The sequence below is a fragment of the Heloderma suspectum genome, chromosome 2, assembly GCF_057233095.1.
Source record: "Heloderma suspectum isolate Gila_16-S chromosome 2, 16-S_ref, whole genome shotgun sequence".
Lineage (NCBI taxonomy): Eukaryota > Metazoa > Chordata > Lepidosauria > Squamata > Helodermatidae > Heloderma > Heloderma suspectum.
Window position 1 is genome coordinate 366,322,344 of NC_139459.1, and position 14,413 is coordinate 366,336,756.

At 48.7% G+C, this 14,413-nt stretch overlaps 1 protein-coding gene across 3 annotated transcripts in view; it reads right to left on the reverse strand.

Annotated features, from left to right (window-relative positions):
- Positions 1-988: 988 nt before the first annotated feature.
- LOC146355888 (uncharacterized) overlaps positions 989-14,413 on the reverse strand; it is a 74,634-nt gene continuing 61,209 nt past the window's right edge. For 2 of the 3 annotated variants that reach the window (XM_084830641.1, XM_084830642.1), the window contains 5 exons: positions 12,134-13,126; positions 11,807-11,933; positions 10,351-10,421; positions 9,817-9,940; positions 989-5,393 (listed from right to left, as the gene is read on the reverse strand). In XM_084830641.1, the coding sequence (XP_084686767.1) occupies positions 4,288-5,393; positions 9,817-9,940; positions 10,351-10,421; positions 11,807-11,933; positions 12,134-12,895 (2,190 nt within the window). In that variant the 5' untranslated portion in view covers positions 12,896-13,126 and the 3' untranslated portion in view covers positions 989-4,287. The remainder of the gene's footprint in view (positions 5,394-9,816; positions 9,941-10,350; positions 10,422-11,806; positions 11,934-12,133; positions 13,127-14,413) is intronic. The other variant, XM_084830640.1, reaches the window with a different exon arrangement.

Here is a 14,413-nt window from a genome sequence, read left to right on the forward strand (position 1 = left end):
GTTGAGTGTTCCAGATTTGTTGGCATATTGAATGCAGCACTTTAACAGCATCATCTTTTAGGATTTTAAATAGTTCGGCTGGAATACTGTCATCTCCGCTAGCTTTGTTGTTACTAATGCTTCCTAAGGCCCACTTGACTTCACTCTCGAGGATGTCCGGCTCAAGTTCAGTGACCGCACTATCATGGCTATCAGGGACATTCAGATCTTTCCTGTATAGTTCTTCTGTGTATTCTTGCCACCTCTTCTTAATCTCATCTGCTTCTGTTAGGTCCCTGCCTTCTTTGTCCTTTATCATGCCCGTCTTTGCACAAAACGTTCCCTTGAGATCTCCAATTTTCTTGAAGAGATCTCTAGTCTTTCCCATTCTGTTGTTTTCCTCGATTTCTTTGCATTGTTCATTTAAGAAGGCCTTCTTGTCTCTCCTTGCTATTCTCTGGAACTCTGCGTTCAGTTGGGTATATCTTCCCCTTTCTCCCTTGCTTTTCGCTTCCCTTCTTTCGTGAGCTACTTGTAAAGCCTCATCAGACAGCCACTTTGCTTTCTTGCATTTCTTTTTCTTTGGGATGGATTTCGTTGCTGCCTCCTGAACAATGTTACGGACCTCCGTCCATAGTTCCTCAGGCACTCTGTCTATCAGGTCTAATCCCTGAAATCTATTCCTCACCTCCACTGTATATTCATCAGGGATATGATTTAGGTCATACCTGAACGGTTTAGTGGTTTTCCCGACGTTCTTCAATTTAAGCCGAAATTTTGCAAGAAGCAGCTCATGATCTGGGCCACAGTCAGCTCCAGGTCTTGTTTTTACTGACTGTATGGAGCTTCTCCATCTTTGGCTACAAAGGACATAATCAATCTGAGTTCCATGGGGTTTTCTTGGCAAGAATACTGGAGTGGGTTGCCATTTCCTTCTCCAGTGGACCACATTTTGTCAGAACTCTCTGCCATGACCTGTCCGTCTTGGGTGGCCCTGCATGGCATAGCTTATGGCTTCACTGAGTTACGCAAGCCCCTTCGCCACAACAAGGCAGTGATCCATGAAGGGGCAGCACACCATAGGGTACTCTTAATATGCATGCCCCGTTTCACTTGTCTAGGTTTCGTGGTCTTGGCACTGGCAGAGAGACAGGTATCCTCTTGTTATTATAGAAGCGCTTAAGGGCGCAATCCTACATGTGTTCAGATGGGGAAAAATGTCCTACAACTCCCAGCACAGCTGGCTGGGGAATGCTGCGAGTTATAGGACTTTTCTGTCCAAGCATGCATAGGAGCGTGCCTTAAACTTATTAGGCACTGTCAAAATTGCCCTCACCCCCATCTGTAGATGGCAGTGTGCTCTATGTGGGATTGCTGTTAAAGATGGTTCCGGAACCTCAACTGGTGCACAATACAGCCCCCCAGATATCTCCTGGGCGTTTGGCTCATCTTGCATGGCTTCGGCGCCACCTGCGCTGGTTGCCAGAGCATTTCCGAGCTGAATCTAAATCCTGGCTTTAACCTTCAAAGTGGCCTTCCCCCAACCTGGTGCCTTCCAATCTCTATGTTGGCTGAGGAGGATGGGAGGTGTAGTCCAGCACATCTGAAGGGCACCAAGTAGAGGAAGGCTAATTTCAAACCTTAAATAGTTGGATTCAAGGTACTTCAAGAACCACTTTCACCTATAGCAATCTGCCCACAGTGACGTCAAAACCAGAGGCCTTTCTTACTTGCTCATCAGCAAATGCTGATGGGCCTTTTAAGTAGTGGCCCCATGCCTCAAGAATGAGCATCCTTCAGGGGTTTATCAAGGCTGTTCTTTTCAGGCCTTTAAGAAAGCTTTGAACACACATTTGTTCTTGTTGTCCTTTCCTTAATTGTAATTTTGGGCTGCTGCTTTTATTTTTTAAGTCCTATTTTTATGGATTTTTACTGTTTTGTATTATCACTTTTATGTATGCTGACTTGGAAGGGTTCCACACTTAAAGGCAGCATAAGCAGAATTGTAAATAAAAAAATCAAAGTTAATGACATATGGCCCAAACCACAGATTTACACATTGAAATGTACATATGTCATCTCTGGTACACTAACCTCTACATTGGACTATCAAAATGCTCTTGATGAGGGCTGCCTGCAAAGAAAAGAACACTGATAGCCTTCTCCTCCATGAACATGTCCAATTCCCCTTTAAAGCCATCCAAATTGGTGGCCATCACTACACCTTGTGATAGCAAACGTCATAGTTGAACTATACGTTAAGTGTGATGTTCTAGAAGCTTCTACCTTGTGGAAGGAACGAGGCACAGAGAGCTGTCACCACTTTGGTTAACTCAGCAGTACAGGCTCCATACCAAAAAGCTGGTTATGATCAGGGGCTGGGAGTAGGACACGACACCACAGCAGTACAGCAGAAGTATAGCTTGGGGGCAAAACAGAGCTTCTGGGGAACCCAGCATTCCTTTGGCAAAAGCAGCAAGTTCCTAGTCCTTAAGGCACAGCAGATATTGAAAAGGGGTGGACGATACCGTGAAGTCTCAAAAGCTGGAGAGAGAAGAGGCTAAATGACAATTCCATCAGTCAGAGGTGGAGAGATAGTCCAGGGTCCCTTATAGCTCTTTGTCCCTACCCATGACTTGCAAAGCCAGAATAAATTCTCCCAAACTTGCTCTGTTTGGAAATATGTCACTCTTTTTTCAGGTGCAGATTATTGTAAATATATATATTTCTTATTTTAATACTTATTTTCCCACAGTATTTCTTGAAAATCAGAGAAGGAATACAAATGTTGAGCTACTTTATTTATCTGTAACACTTATATACTGCTCTTCATACTATTTAGGATTTCAGGGTGGTGTACAATTGTATCAGTACAATAAAACAGCCAATAAATATCCGTAAAACAGCTACAGACATTACGGGCTCAAATGTCTGGATGAGTAAGAACATTTTAGCCTAGTACAGAGAAGACCGCAGTGTTGCCCCACTTGCGGAAATCAACCCTGAATGCTCATTGGAAGGACAGATACTGAAGCTGAAGCTCAAATATTTTGGCCACCTAATGCGAAGAGAAAACTCCCTGGAAAAGACCCTGATGCTGGGAAAGATCGAAGGCAAAAGGAGAAGGGGACGGCAGAGGATGAGATGGATAGATAGCATCACCGATGCAATGAATATGGACTTGAGCACGCTCCGGGAGAGAGCGCAGGACAGGAAGGCCTGGCGTGCTATGGTCCATGGGGTCACAAAGAGTCGGACAGGACTGAACGACGACAATTCCCTCACCAGGGGGCCACTGCCAAAAAATACCTTTCCTCTGTGGTTACATAGTGGACCTCTGATGAAGGAGGAACGATGAGAAGCGCCTCGGCAGAAGATCTCAAAGCCAGGCAGATTGATATGGGAAGAGGGGCTCCTTCAGGGATTATTAATCATGAGAATACAGACGCATTTGAAGATAAAGAAAGATGACAAACTGGAATTATTATAAAATGTGAATTATTTCAGCTCCCTATTGTGGAACACACAGACTCTATACAAGTATATAATTAGGAAGAATTATTTGGTTTTGCTAGTTGCACATATGTATTCAATACTGAAATAAGTGTTGTTTCTTAACTCTTTTAACAAAAATAAAATACTTGTGAAAGAGATCTGCAACACAGCAATGCTTAACTGAGATCTATTCTCCGCGCCCCAATTCTAGGAATATCTACAGTCTGTAGATTGTATTTCCCACTATGTACTGATTTAGGAAAAAGTATATAAACAGCCTTTAAGGGCGCAATCCTATCTGGATGCCTGTTAGCCTCCGCACTCAGAGGCTGACAGGCATCCTATGCAGAGTTGGAGGAGCATGGAGGCAATCTTCGACTCTGCACTCCTCTGCTCTGATTTTAGCTAGATGGGTGTTTTTGCCTGTCTAGCTGAAGCACCAGGGAGTGGGGAGGGAGGCTGGGGAAGGCTAGGGATAGCTCGTATCCCCGCTTCTCCAGTCCCCTCCCCGTCCATCAGCATGCCCCCTTTCCCTCCTATCTGAGCTTGCGTTTGCAAGGTTGTAGAGGCAACTGGCGTGGTTCTCTCTGAACTGGCTGCAAGGGGGAGGAGGCGGGGAGCTTGGGTTCCTGGGTCTGAGGTCATAGCACTGTCTCAGGACTATGTGGTTGCTTTCTAAGGTTTTTTTTGTCTTAATTTTCGGTATGGCTTCTTGCCCTATATTCATTTATACGCGGCATCCTATAAGTGACTTCTCAAACATAAAATATGGGTTGAATTGTGATTCAATCTCAGTCCACAGTCCAAGCATTTCTATAGCTCCTCCCCTTTGTGAATTCTTTGATGAGAAGTGAGATTTGTCTTCTGACTGAAGCTCTTTCCACATTCCAGGCATTTAAAGGGTTTCTCCCCTGTGTGAATTCTTTGATGTCTAGTGAGCTCCGCACTCTGAATGAAGCTCTTTCCACACTCCAAGCATTTATATGGTTTCTCCCCTGTGTGGATTTTTTGATGCTTAGTGAGGTCGGCATTCTGACTGAAGCTCTTTCCACACTCCAAGCATTTAAATGGCTTCTCACCTGTGTGAATTCTTTGATGATAGGTGAGATTTGTCGTGTGATAGAAGCTCTTTCCACATTCCAGGCATTTATATGGTTTCTCACCTGTGTGAATTCTTTGATGGTATGTGAAACTTTGCCTGAAATGGAAGCTCTTTCCACATTCAAGACATTTATATGGTTTTTCTCCTGTGTGAATTCTTTCATGAGAAGTGAGATCTGTCTTTTGCCCAAAGCTCTTCCCACACTGTAAGCATTTATGTGGTTTCTCCCCTGTGTGAACTCTTTGATGAGAGGCAAGATTCATCTTCCGACTGAAGTTCTTTCCACACTCCATGCATTTGTACGGTTTCTCCCCTGTGTGAATTATTTGATGAGAAGTGAGACTTACCTTGTGACTGAAGCTCTTTCCACACTCCAAGCATTCATAAGGTTTCTCCCCCGTATGAAATCTTTGATGAGAAGTAAGATTTGCCTTCTGACTGAAGCTCTTTCCACACTCCAAGCATGTATATGGTTTCTCCCCTGTGTGTATTCTTTGATGTTTAGTGAGGTCTATACTCTGACTGAAGCTCTTTGCACATTCCAGACATTTATAGGGTTTCTCCCCTGTGTGAATTCTGTGATGAGAAGTGAGAGATTTCATACGTGTATGGCACCTATTGTTTTCCTTTCTTTTATCTATTTTTTCCTGGATTTCGATATCATGGTAGTCACTGCCCTGAGAAGAAGGTGATTTATTCCTCCTCTTCTGATTTGGTTCAGTTTTCTTTCTTTTCTGTTCCCTATTTTTACATCTGTCTCTTTCTGGTGACATCCCACACGGATCTCTCGTATTCTCCATTTGCCACCCATCACATTCTGGAAGGAAGACAAGAAATTGGTAAAACCCTGGGTAAGAAATAGAGCTTCAACAGAGCCTTGAATGTCCTCAACTCATTACTGTGATAAAGGAAATACCTGAAAATGCTTAGATGCTGCAGAGAGAGATTGGGTGAGGGAATCAGGGTGGTGGTGAACACCTCCCTTGTGGAGGGAGTGATGCCATCAGCCCTCAAGGAGGCAGTGATAAGACCACTCTTAAAGAAGCCCTCCTTGGATCCCCAAGTTCTGAACAACTTTTGCCCAGTCTCGAAACTGACATTTTTGGGCAAGGTGATTGAGCAGGTGGTGGCGATGCAGTTGAGGGCACACTTGGAAGAAGCCGATTATCTAGATTCATTTCAGTCGGGCTTCAGGCCTGGGCATGGGACAGAAACGGTCTTGATCGCCTTGGTGGATGATATGAGGAGGGCTCTAGATATGGGCGAATGCTCCTTCCTTGTTCTCCTCAACCTCTCAGCAGCTTTTGATACCGTTGACCACGGTATCCTCCTGGACCACCTGGAGGGGTTGGGCATTGGAGACACCATATTACAGTGGTTTCAGTCCTTCCTCTCCGGCAGGTACCAGAGGGTAGCACTGGGAGAGGAGGTTTTGGACCCGTGGCCGCTCACGTGTGGGGCGCCACAGGGTTCCATCCTCTCCCTGATGCTATTTAACATCTATGTGAAGCCGCTGGGGGCTATCATCAGGAGGTTTGGGGTGCGGTGTCATCAGTATGCGGATGACACGCAGCGCTACCTCTCGTTCAAATCTTCACCAAGGTTGGCCGTAGAATCCCTGTCCAAATGTCTGGAGATGGTGAGTGGCTGGATGGGGAGGAATAAGCTGAAGCTGAACCCTGACAAGACCGAGGTACTTCTGGTGGGAGACAAGAGGAGGTTGGGGGATGTTGACCTGGTGTTGAACGGGGTACGGCTACCCTTGAACGACCAGGTCCGCAGCCTGGGGGTCATTTTGGACTCCCAGCTGTCCATGGAGGCTCAGGTGTCAGCTGTGAGCTGGACAGCGCTGTACCAACTCCATCTGATACGGCGGCTGTGCGCCTTCCTTCCCGACCATCTGCTCCCATCGGTAGTACATGCCCTGGTCTCCTCTCGTTTAGACTACTGTAATGCGCTCTATGTGGGGTTACCCTTGCCGACAGTTCGGAAGCTGCAGCTGGTACAGAACGCGGCGGCTTGCCTGATTATAGGCAGTGGCCAGCAAGATCACATCACTCCAGTGCTGAAGGAGTTGCACTGGTTACCAGTTGTTTACCGGGCCAAATTCAAGGTGTTGGTTTTGACCTTTAAAACCCTATATGGTTCCGGCCCAGCCTATCTTAAGGAGCGCCTCCAGCAACACCAGACAGGCCGCTTAACAAGATCAGCCTCGGATGGCCTTCTCTCTGTCCCATCAGCCAGGACAGCTAGACTGGTGGGGACGAGGGAGAGGGCCTTCTCTGTGGTGGCCCCCACTCTGTGGAACTCCCTCCCTAGGGAACTCCGCCATGCACCCTCTTTAATGAGCTTGCACCGCGCATTAAAAACGTGGTTGTTCAGGCAGGCATTCAGGGTGGGTTAGGGTATTTTTTATGATGCTTTTAATGTAGAATTTTATTGTTTTAACTGTTTTGTTGTACATCGCCCAGAGTGGCTGGGTGACCAGCCAGAGGGGCGATTAATACATTTAATAAATAAATAAATAAATAAAATAGATGGGAGGGAGGTCTTACCATGTGTTTAACAGCCTCTGTTGACTGGCATTAACTACAAGCTGGCGTTCTACAAACCACTGACCGGGTCCATGGAGCCCTGGAGTCAGCTCCCTGTTCAGACATGAAGCTTTCTGGGTGGACCTGGACCAGTTAGCCTTCCTCAGCCTAGCCTACCTCACAGGACTGCTGTGTAGGGAAGTTGATAATCTCACACATCCCCTGCTGAGCTTTTGGGAGTGGCAGAAGGATGGAAATATGATGAAAAGGTAAAGGAAAAGTCCATCATTCAGTGGTATATCCACCCAGATTATTTCTGAGAGAGGGCAGCCTATAAATAATGCAAGTAAGTAAGTATGCACGCTTTGCATGCAGGACATCCCAAAGGTCCTTGGCCCGTCGTTTTTTAGGGAAACGACAGGTTTTCATGCTGGAGTAGTCGGGTGATGTTTTTCCATGGGAACAAAGTGTTAGACAGTCTACTTTCAGACTTCTGAATGGGGCAAAAGCAGACCTCTTTCCACCCCCTACCCCAGCTGAGGATGATATAATCGGTGTCTGGGTGTGAAGAGAGACTCCAGTTTGACAGAGAGGCTAAGGGTGCAATCCTACGCATGTTTAGACAGGGAAGGGAAGGGAAGGGAAGGGAAGGGAAGGGAAGGGAAGGGAAGGGAAGGGAAGGGAGAAGCAATCCAGAGGCTATTTCCTTGACACAACCCGGCAGAGTGAAGGTGCGCTAAACCAGACACCCTGTAACGTGGCTCCACCAACGGCCCACTGGCTTAGGCCCACAGGGTCTGACATAACCAAGCTATTTATTTATTTTTATTTATTTATTAAATTTATTAATCGCCCATCTGGCTGGTCACCCAGCCACTCTGGGCGATGTACAAGCATATAATAAAACAGTTTAAAACAATAAAATTCTACAATAAAAACATTTTCTAAAATACCCTAACCCACCCCAATGCCTGCCTGAGCAACCACGTTTTTAATGCTCGGCAGAAGCTTGCTCTCCTTTCCTGGCCTAAGTGGAGCACAGAGCATCTTGGGAGTCAGGCTAGCAGCCCATCAAGTCATAAACTGGTTAACACCAGATCAGTAAACAGGAAAACAGGCAGGAAAACTGGAAAGAAGCTGGGAGTCAAAAGGGTGGGGGGAGGGAACAACTCGATCTGGTTGAAAAAGACCCTCTGGCGTCATTCAGATGATCGGGGGCGAAAAGACTCATCTCGGGTTTTTCCCCTGCCCCCATGTGTGCCAGTGGCGCAACAGCAATTTGCAGAATTACCTGCGATGCGACATGGGTTGCCATGTCACCCGAAATGAGATGCAGCGGGAAGAGCTTTGTACCCACCCCACAACCCCTACTGCAACTTGTGGGTTGTAGGGTGTGTACGAAGCCAACCATGCTGCGCAGCGCACTGGGTTCGGACAACACAGCAACACGGTAACCGTGCATCGCAGGTAATTCTGCAAATTGCCGTCACACGACCGGGGGGGATACCCACAGTGGGTTCTTTTGCCCTGCAATCGCCCGAACCTGGTCTCTTTGTCATAAAATGTGTGTGTGGGGGGGATTCCCGGCACCGTTTGGGGGCAAAAAAAGAAAGGGCTCCGACTGCGATTGGGATCATGATTGGAGTGGGGACGGGGCTTGGCGGTAGACAAGCTGGGTTCTGCCAACAAGTCCCCTGGGGTGCCGGGCGGAGCTGACCGGAGGACCGAGGGGGAAGCAGAGGGAGAACCAACACCCTGGGGGTGGTGCACCCAACTGTCTGTCAGGCGCACCAACCATGCAGTGTGAATTGTCTGCAAAACAACCCACAGGGCATAGCTTGTCACCCATCGTGGGATGGCATGTCGTGCGAATGTGACCACTGTCTGTGTGTGTGTGTGCTGTCTATTTGTATGTTATCATGTCAATGGTTTTACACTTTGTATAATGTATTTTCATGGTTTTTAATCTTTGTGAACCGCCCAGAGAGCTTCGCCTATGGGGCAGTACAGAAATATAATAAATGAAATGAAAAATGTATTAGCAGTAGCAGTGGTAATATCATTAGCATTATTGCACTTATAAACACGTATTACCATCAACCAGGGAAAGAGGGAGCTCTACGTCTTTCCTTTTCCTCTTCCCGCCCTCTTCCCTTTTCCTTGTGCGTCGTGTCTTTTTAGGGCACAATCCTATCCAGATAGTCACCAGCCTTTGAAGTCAGAGGCTGCTGACTATCTTATGCAGGGTGGGCGAAGCACCGAGGGGATCCTCTCTTCCATGCACCACCCACCCTGTATTTTTGGCTAGATGCACAATTTCATGCGTCTAGTCGCAGCTTTGGGAAGTGGAAGGAAGGGGCCTGGAGACCCAATAAGAAGCTGCGTAATGCACCTTCCATGGTCTCCTCCCCTCCCCTGGGACCACCCCGTTCACACTCCATTTCCGAGCACGGAGGCTGGAGGGAACTGTGCCACCTATGAGATGGGTGGGGAGTGCAGTTTCTGGGAACCGAAAAATCCTATGGCCCTCTATGTCCATATGTCTATGTCATATGACTATGACAGTGTCTCGTGGCCATAGGATTGCTCTATTAGACTGTAAGCCTGTGGGCAGGGACTGCCTTGTATACTGATTATACATTAGTCACTCCAGGATCCTTTTTTGGCTGAAGAATGGGATAAAAATACTTTAAATAAATAAATTACCGAGAGACGACACGATCCCACAATTCTCTTCCATGGTCGGCCTGCGTGGGGCTCCCTGGTCAGGATCCGGCAGTGCTGATTCTTCAGAGAAACACACACCAACCGCCTGAAAGGTGCCAAGACCCTGGACGAAAAAGAAAACATTCCCTCCTCAAGGACAGCATCAGGATAGTTTACCTAGCTATGGAGAGGTGCTGGGTCATTATACAGCAGGATTTAAACATCCATGCCTTCCTAGCAGAGGGCAAGGTGACCAATGGCTACTAGTCATGATGGCTCTATGCTCCCTCCAGGCTGCATGCCTCTGAATATGGCCCTCCTGTCCTGTTCGTGGGCTTCCCAAGAGGCATCTGGTCGGCCACTATGAGAAACAGGATGCTGGACTAGAGGGGCCTTTGGTCCCACCCAGCAGGGCTCTCTGTAGGATCTTAGCTTGGCCAGAAGGAAACAGAAGGGGAGAAATCTATTCTGGCCCGAGGAGGGGAGGGAGGCACCCCGGCTGCCCCCTGCATATCTTCCTGATGATCCACCTACCTGATCTGGTTTCACTCCACCACCAAGAGGAAGAGATGGCCGAAAATTCATTGCTGGCATCACTCCTGCCCCTGTAGGATAGAAAGGTGGTGGGACGCTAGTAGAATGCATTGGATTGCCATAGAAGTGATTCAAGTCTAAGTACACCTGGGCAATACAAGATGTCTTCTCCTTTATTTGCATTTTGGATGTGTGAAAAAACTATTTACCTGAGGTAAAAGTTACGGTTTTGCTTTAGCACGGTGACTGATGTATGAAGGGTTAAGAGAAATGAGAAAAAACAGCGTATCATTTGAGAAATGATACAAAGGCTGAATGGGAGCCAGTGTGGTGTTGGACTCGCAAGACCTGTGTTCTAGTCCCCACTCGGCCATGAAGCTCACTGGGTGACGTTGGGCCAGTCACTCTCAGCCTAACCTACCTCACAGGGTTGTTGTGAGGATAAAATGGAGAGGCGGAGGACCATGTAAGTTGCCTTGTGTTCTTTGCAAGGGGAAAAAGCAGGATATAAATGTAATAAATAAATATTTAGTAATGTTATGGCAAGCTGACAAGTGATAAGCGACCATTTTGATACCGACGGGGTGGCTACGTTAGATGTCTGTGAGCTTCCTGTCTTTTTATACCAGAATGTGGAATCAAATTGTAGTCAGATGTGATTGGGTAACTTGTGGACATTCTATTGAAATCTATTGGTTGGGGGAATTCAACCCCAAAATGAGTTGATTGGCTGGAGGGGCCTGCCCGGAGTGTATATAAAGAGAGGTACAGCACTGGGAGGGTCAGTCAGAGCTGAGAGGAGTTAATGGGCAGTCTGAAGTCAGTGAGCCGCATCTGCAGCTGGGGGAACTGCTGAATTCAATGGCTGAAAGACAACCCTGAGGCTGGAATCGCTTCAGGCAAGAGCTGGAGACAGTCTGTGACCGAGGAGTGGGAGACACCCGATGCAGCCTTCAGCAAGGAGCTGAAGCCAAAGGGACAGTGGGGTGCAATGTTACCTGAGGCAACAGCGGTTGCTGGACCAAGCTGAAGATTGCAGGAGATGTCTTGAGAAAGCTTTGAAGATACTTGAATGCAGAGAACCCCCACCAGAAGGAAGACCGCAGTATAAACCCTCTGTAGAGCCCGCGGTGGAGTTTAGTAGGGAAACTGCCTTAAGGTTTGATAGGAAGTGGAACTACAGCTAATATATAGCCAGCTTCTTACGGCAACAGAAACCCCTTTGATGTTTATGAGTGATCCACCCAAAGGAAACAGTAACGTCTGGTAACCAACAGTATTGTTTTGTTTTATAACACACCTTCTATTTATGTAAACATATTCTACTATAGTTACATTGGGTTTTTTTTAAATAAACTGAATGTGAACCCCTCATCTGTTTTGCCCTATGTTTATCCCTAGCTACTACAGGGAATAAGGGTAACAGGTAACGCCCACCGTGCCAATGCATCCTTACCCTCCAAGGAGACACTTCCGTCACCCTCCTGCTTGATACCCCTCGCCAGGGAACTCTGTCTGGGGCCAGAAGGAGCCCTCTCTGCCACAGGAGGATCAGGTCCTGCTTCTGCAAACATGCTCTGTGCCTGAAATGGATCCAAAGCATGGAGTGGGGAGAAGGAGCAGAAAAGGAACAAGAGATGCAGAAATTTGGGGCAGGGGGTGGGTTGGGACAATGGGACACTGGACATGCTGGGTTGATAAGGAAGAAAGGGCGGTAGAGAGTTCCAGGATATCCCCCCTCAGGCTTTGACCCCTTGGAGCCGCCAGGAAAAGATGCTCTCACCTGCTGGGCTTGCTGCTCCTTGTCCTCCGCCTGGCTCAGGAGGAAACCTTCTGCCAGGGCCACCGCCTGGGAACTGGTCTCCGCCCCGCACTCTCGCACCCAGCCCGCCACCTCCGCAGGCAGGATGGCCAGGAACTGCTCCAGGATCACCAGGTCCAGCATCGCCTCCTTGGTGCGCCTGTCCGGCCGCAGCCACTGGCGGCAGAGTGCCCAGAGCTGGCTGCAAGCCTCTCGGGGCCCTTCGGACCCGGCGCAGCGGAACTGCCTGAAGCACCGGCGGTGGGCCTCTGCGCTGAGCTCTTCCTCCCTCTCGTCCTTCACTTCCCTGCAGGGCCCTTCCTCTCCCGCATCCGACGTGAGGCACGTGTGCCGGGCTGCTCCCTTGGGGCCCGCCAGGGGCTCTTCCCTAGGTTGGTGACTGGCCGCAGCGCCTGCCTCGTCAGGGGCCAGGGAAGTCTTCGGATCTCCCCACGGAGCCCTTTCTGGCAGCTGCAGGTTCCCCGTCCCTGAGCGAGGGGACTCCATTGCCTTGAGGAAGGCCTGCCACTGGGCCTCCCACAGCAGCTGCAGCCCCTCAGGCCCAACGGCTTCCCCCTGCGTGGTGGTACTGGCGGCGTTCCTCACCCTGTTGCACCCCATCTCAGGTTTGGCATCCGCTGAGTCTTCCCTCTCCAGTTTCACTCTGGGTGCCAAACCCTTGTCTAGCGCTGCCTGGAACTGGAGATCTGGGGCAGAGAACTCTCCCTCCTCCCCTTCCGCCATCTCCTCTGGGATGATCCAGACTCAGCCCAGGCCCTCTGTTGTCCCCTCTAGCAAATATGTTAGAAGTATTTCACCACTATGTTAGAAGTATCTGACAGACTTCGGGCCTGTCGTTATAGCTCTGTCGGGGCAAGTCCAGAAGGACAGAGCAGGCCTCTCCATAGTGACAGAGCAGGCCTCTCCATAGTGACAGCTGTATTTAAGGTGAAGAATTTCCAAGATGTTCTCCACCTGACGGAAGAAAATGAAATAGGCAGAAATGGCAGTGAGTGAAGTGTGCATGGAGTACGGAGTGGTGATGTTGCTCCAGAGGGCTGCGCAAGAACTAATGGGTGGAAATCCCAGGGAAGCAGATTTCGACTAAACATTAGGAGGAATTTCCTAACAGCAGAGCAGACTTCCTCAGGAGGTGGTGGGCTCTCTTTCACTCAGTGGAGGCTGGTGGCTCCAATATCAGTGGGGCAGTGCATCCATTCTGGGTTTCAGTCAGAACCAGTCAAAACTCAGCTATCCAAGTTGCTCTGCAGCTTTAGAGTTCTGACTGAAACCCGGAGCGGATTCACTGCCCCAGTGACATTGGAGCCACCAGCCTCCACTGCCTTCACTGGAGGCATTTATGCAGAGTCCGGACATCCTTCTGTCAGGATTCCCACATTGAGCGGGGGGTGGGGGGTGGACTAGATGATCTTCCTAAGTCACTTCCACCTGTATCATTGTATATCTTCAAAAATGTTAGTGGAAATGCTCTGGAATTTTGCTTGTGATTTTATTACATTGCATTTTAACCCACCCTTCCTCCAAGGAGCTCAGCGCAGCATACATAAGACAGAGTCCCTATGGGTTGGCAGTTCCCAGGTCCAGGAATTGGGCTATTTGCATGTTCTGGATGGGGCTGCACTCCCTCCGAAGGAGCAGACCCATAGTTGCGCGCGGGGGGGGTGCTCCTGGCTCCATCTTTGTCACTGGAGGCCCAGGTGGCCTCTGTGGCCTGGAGCTCCCATTACCACCTTTGGTTGGTACGCCAACTGCACCTGTTCCTGTATAGGGATAGCCTAGCCATGGTGATCCATGGACTGGTAACCTCACAATTAGACTACTGCAATGCACTCTGTGTGGGGCTGCCCTTGTGTGTGGTTCAGAAGCTACAGCTAGTGCAGAACACGGCAGCTAGGGTGCTCACTAGGACATAAGATCTGTGTTAAAAGAACTGCACTGGCTGCCTGTTAGCTACTGAGCCACGTACAAGGTTATGTTATTGTCATACAAGTCCCTGAACAACTTGGGACCAGGATATCTAGCAGAACGCCTTGCCTTATATACATCCAACCGACTTTTAAGATCGTCAGAGGAGGCGTTGCTGGTCATTCCAACATTAATGGAGTGTCGCCACGCAATACCTCAGTGGCGGGCCTTCTCGGTAGTGGCACCCAAACTTTGGAAAACCCTCCCTGCACAGTTCATGAGGCAGACAATGTGGCATCTTTCAAACGCCTCCTGAAAATGCACTTGTTCACGCAA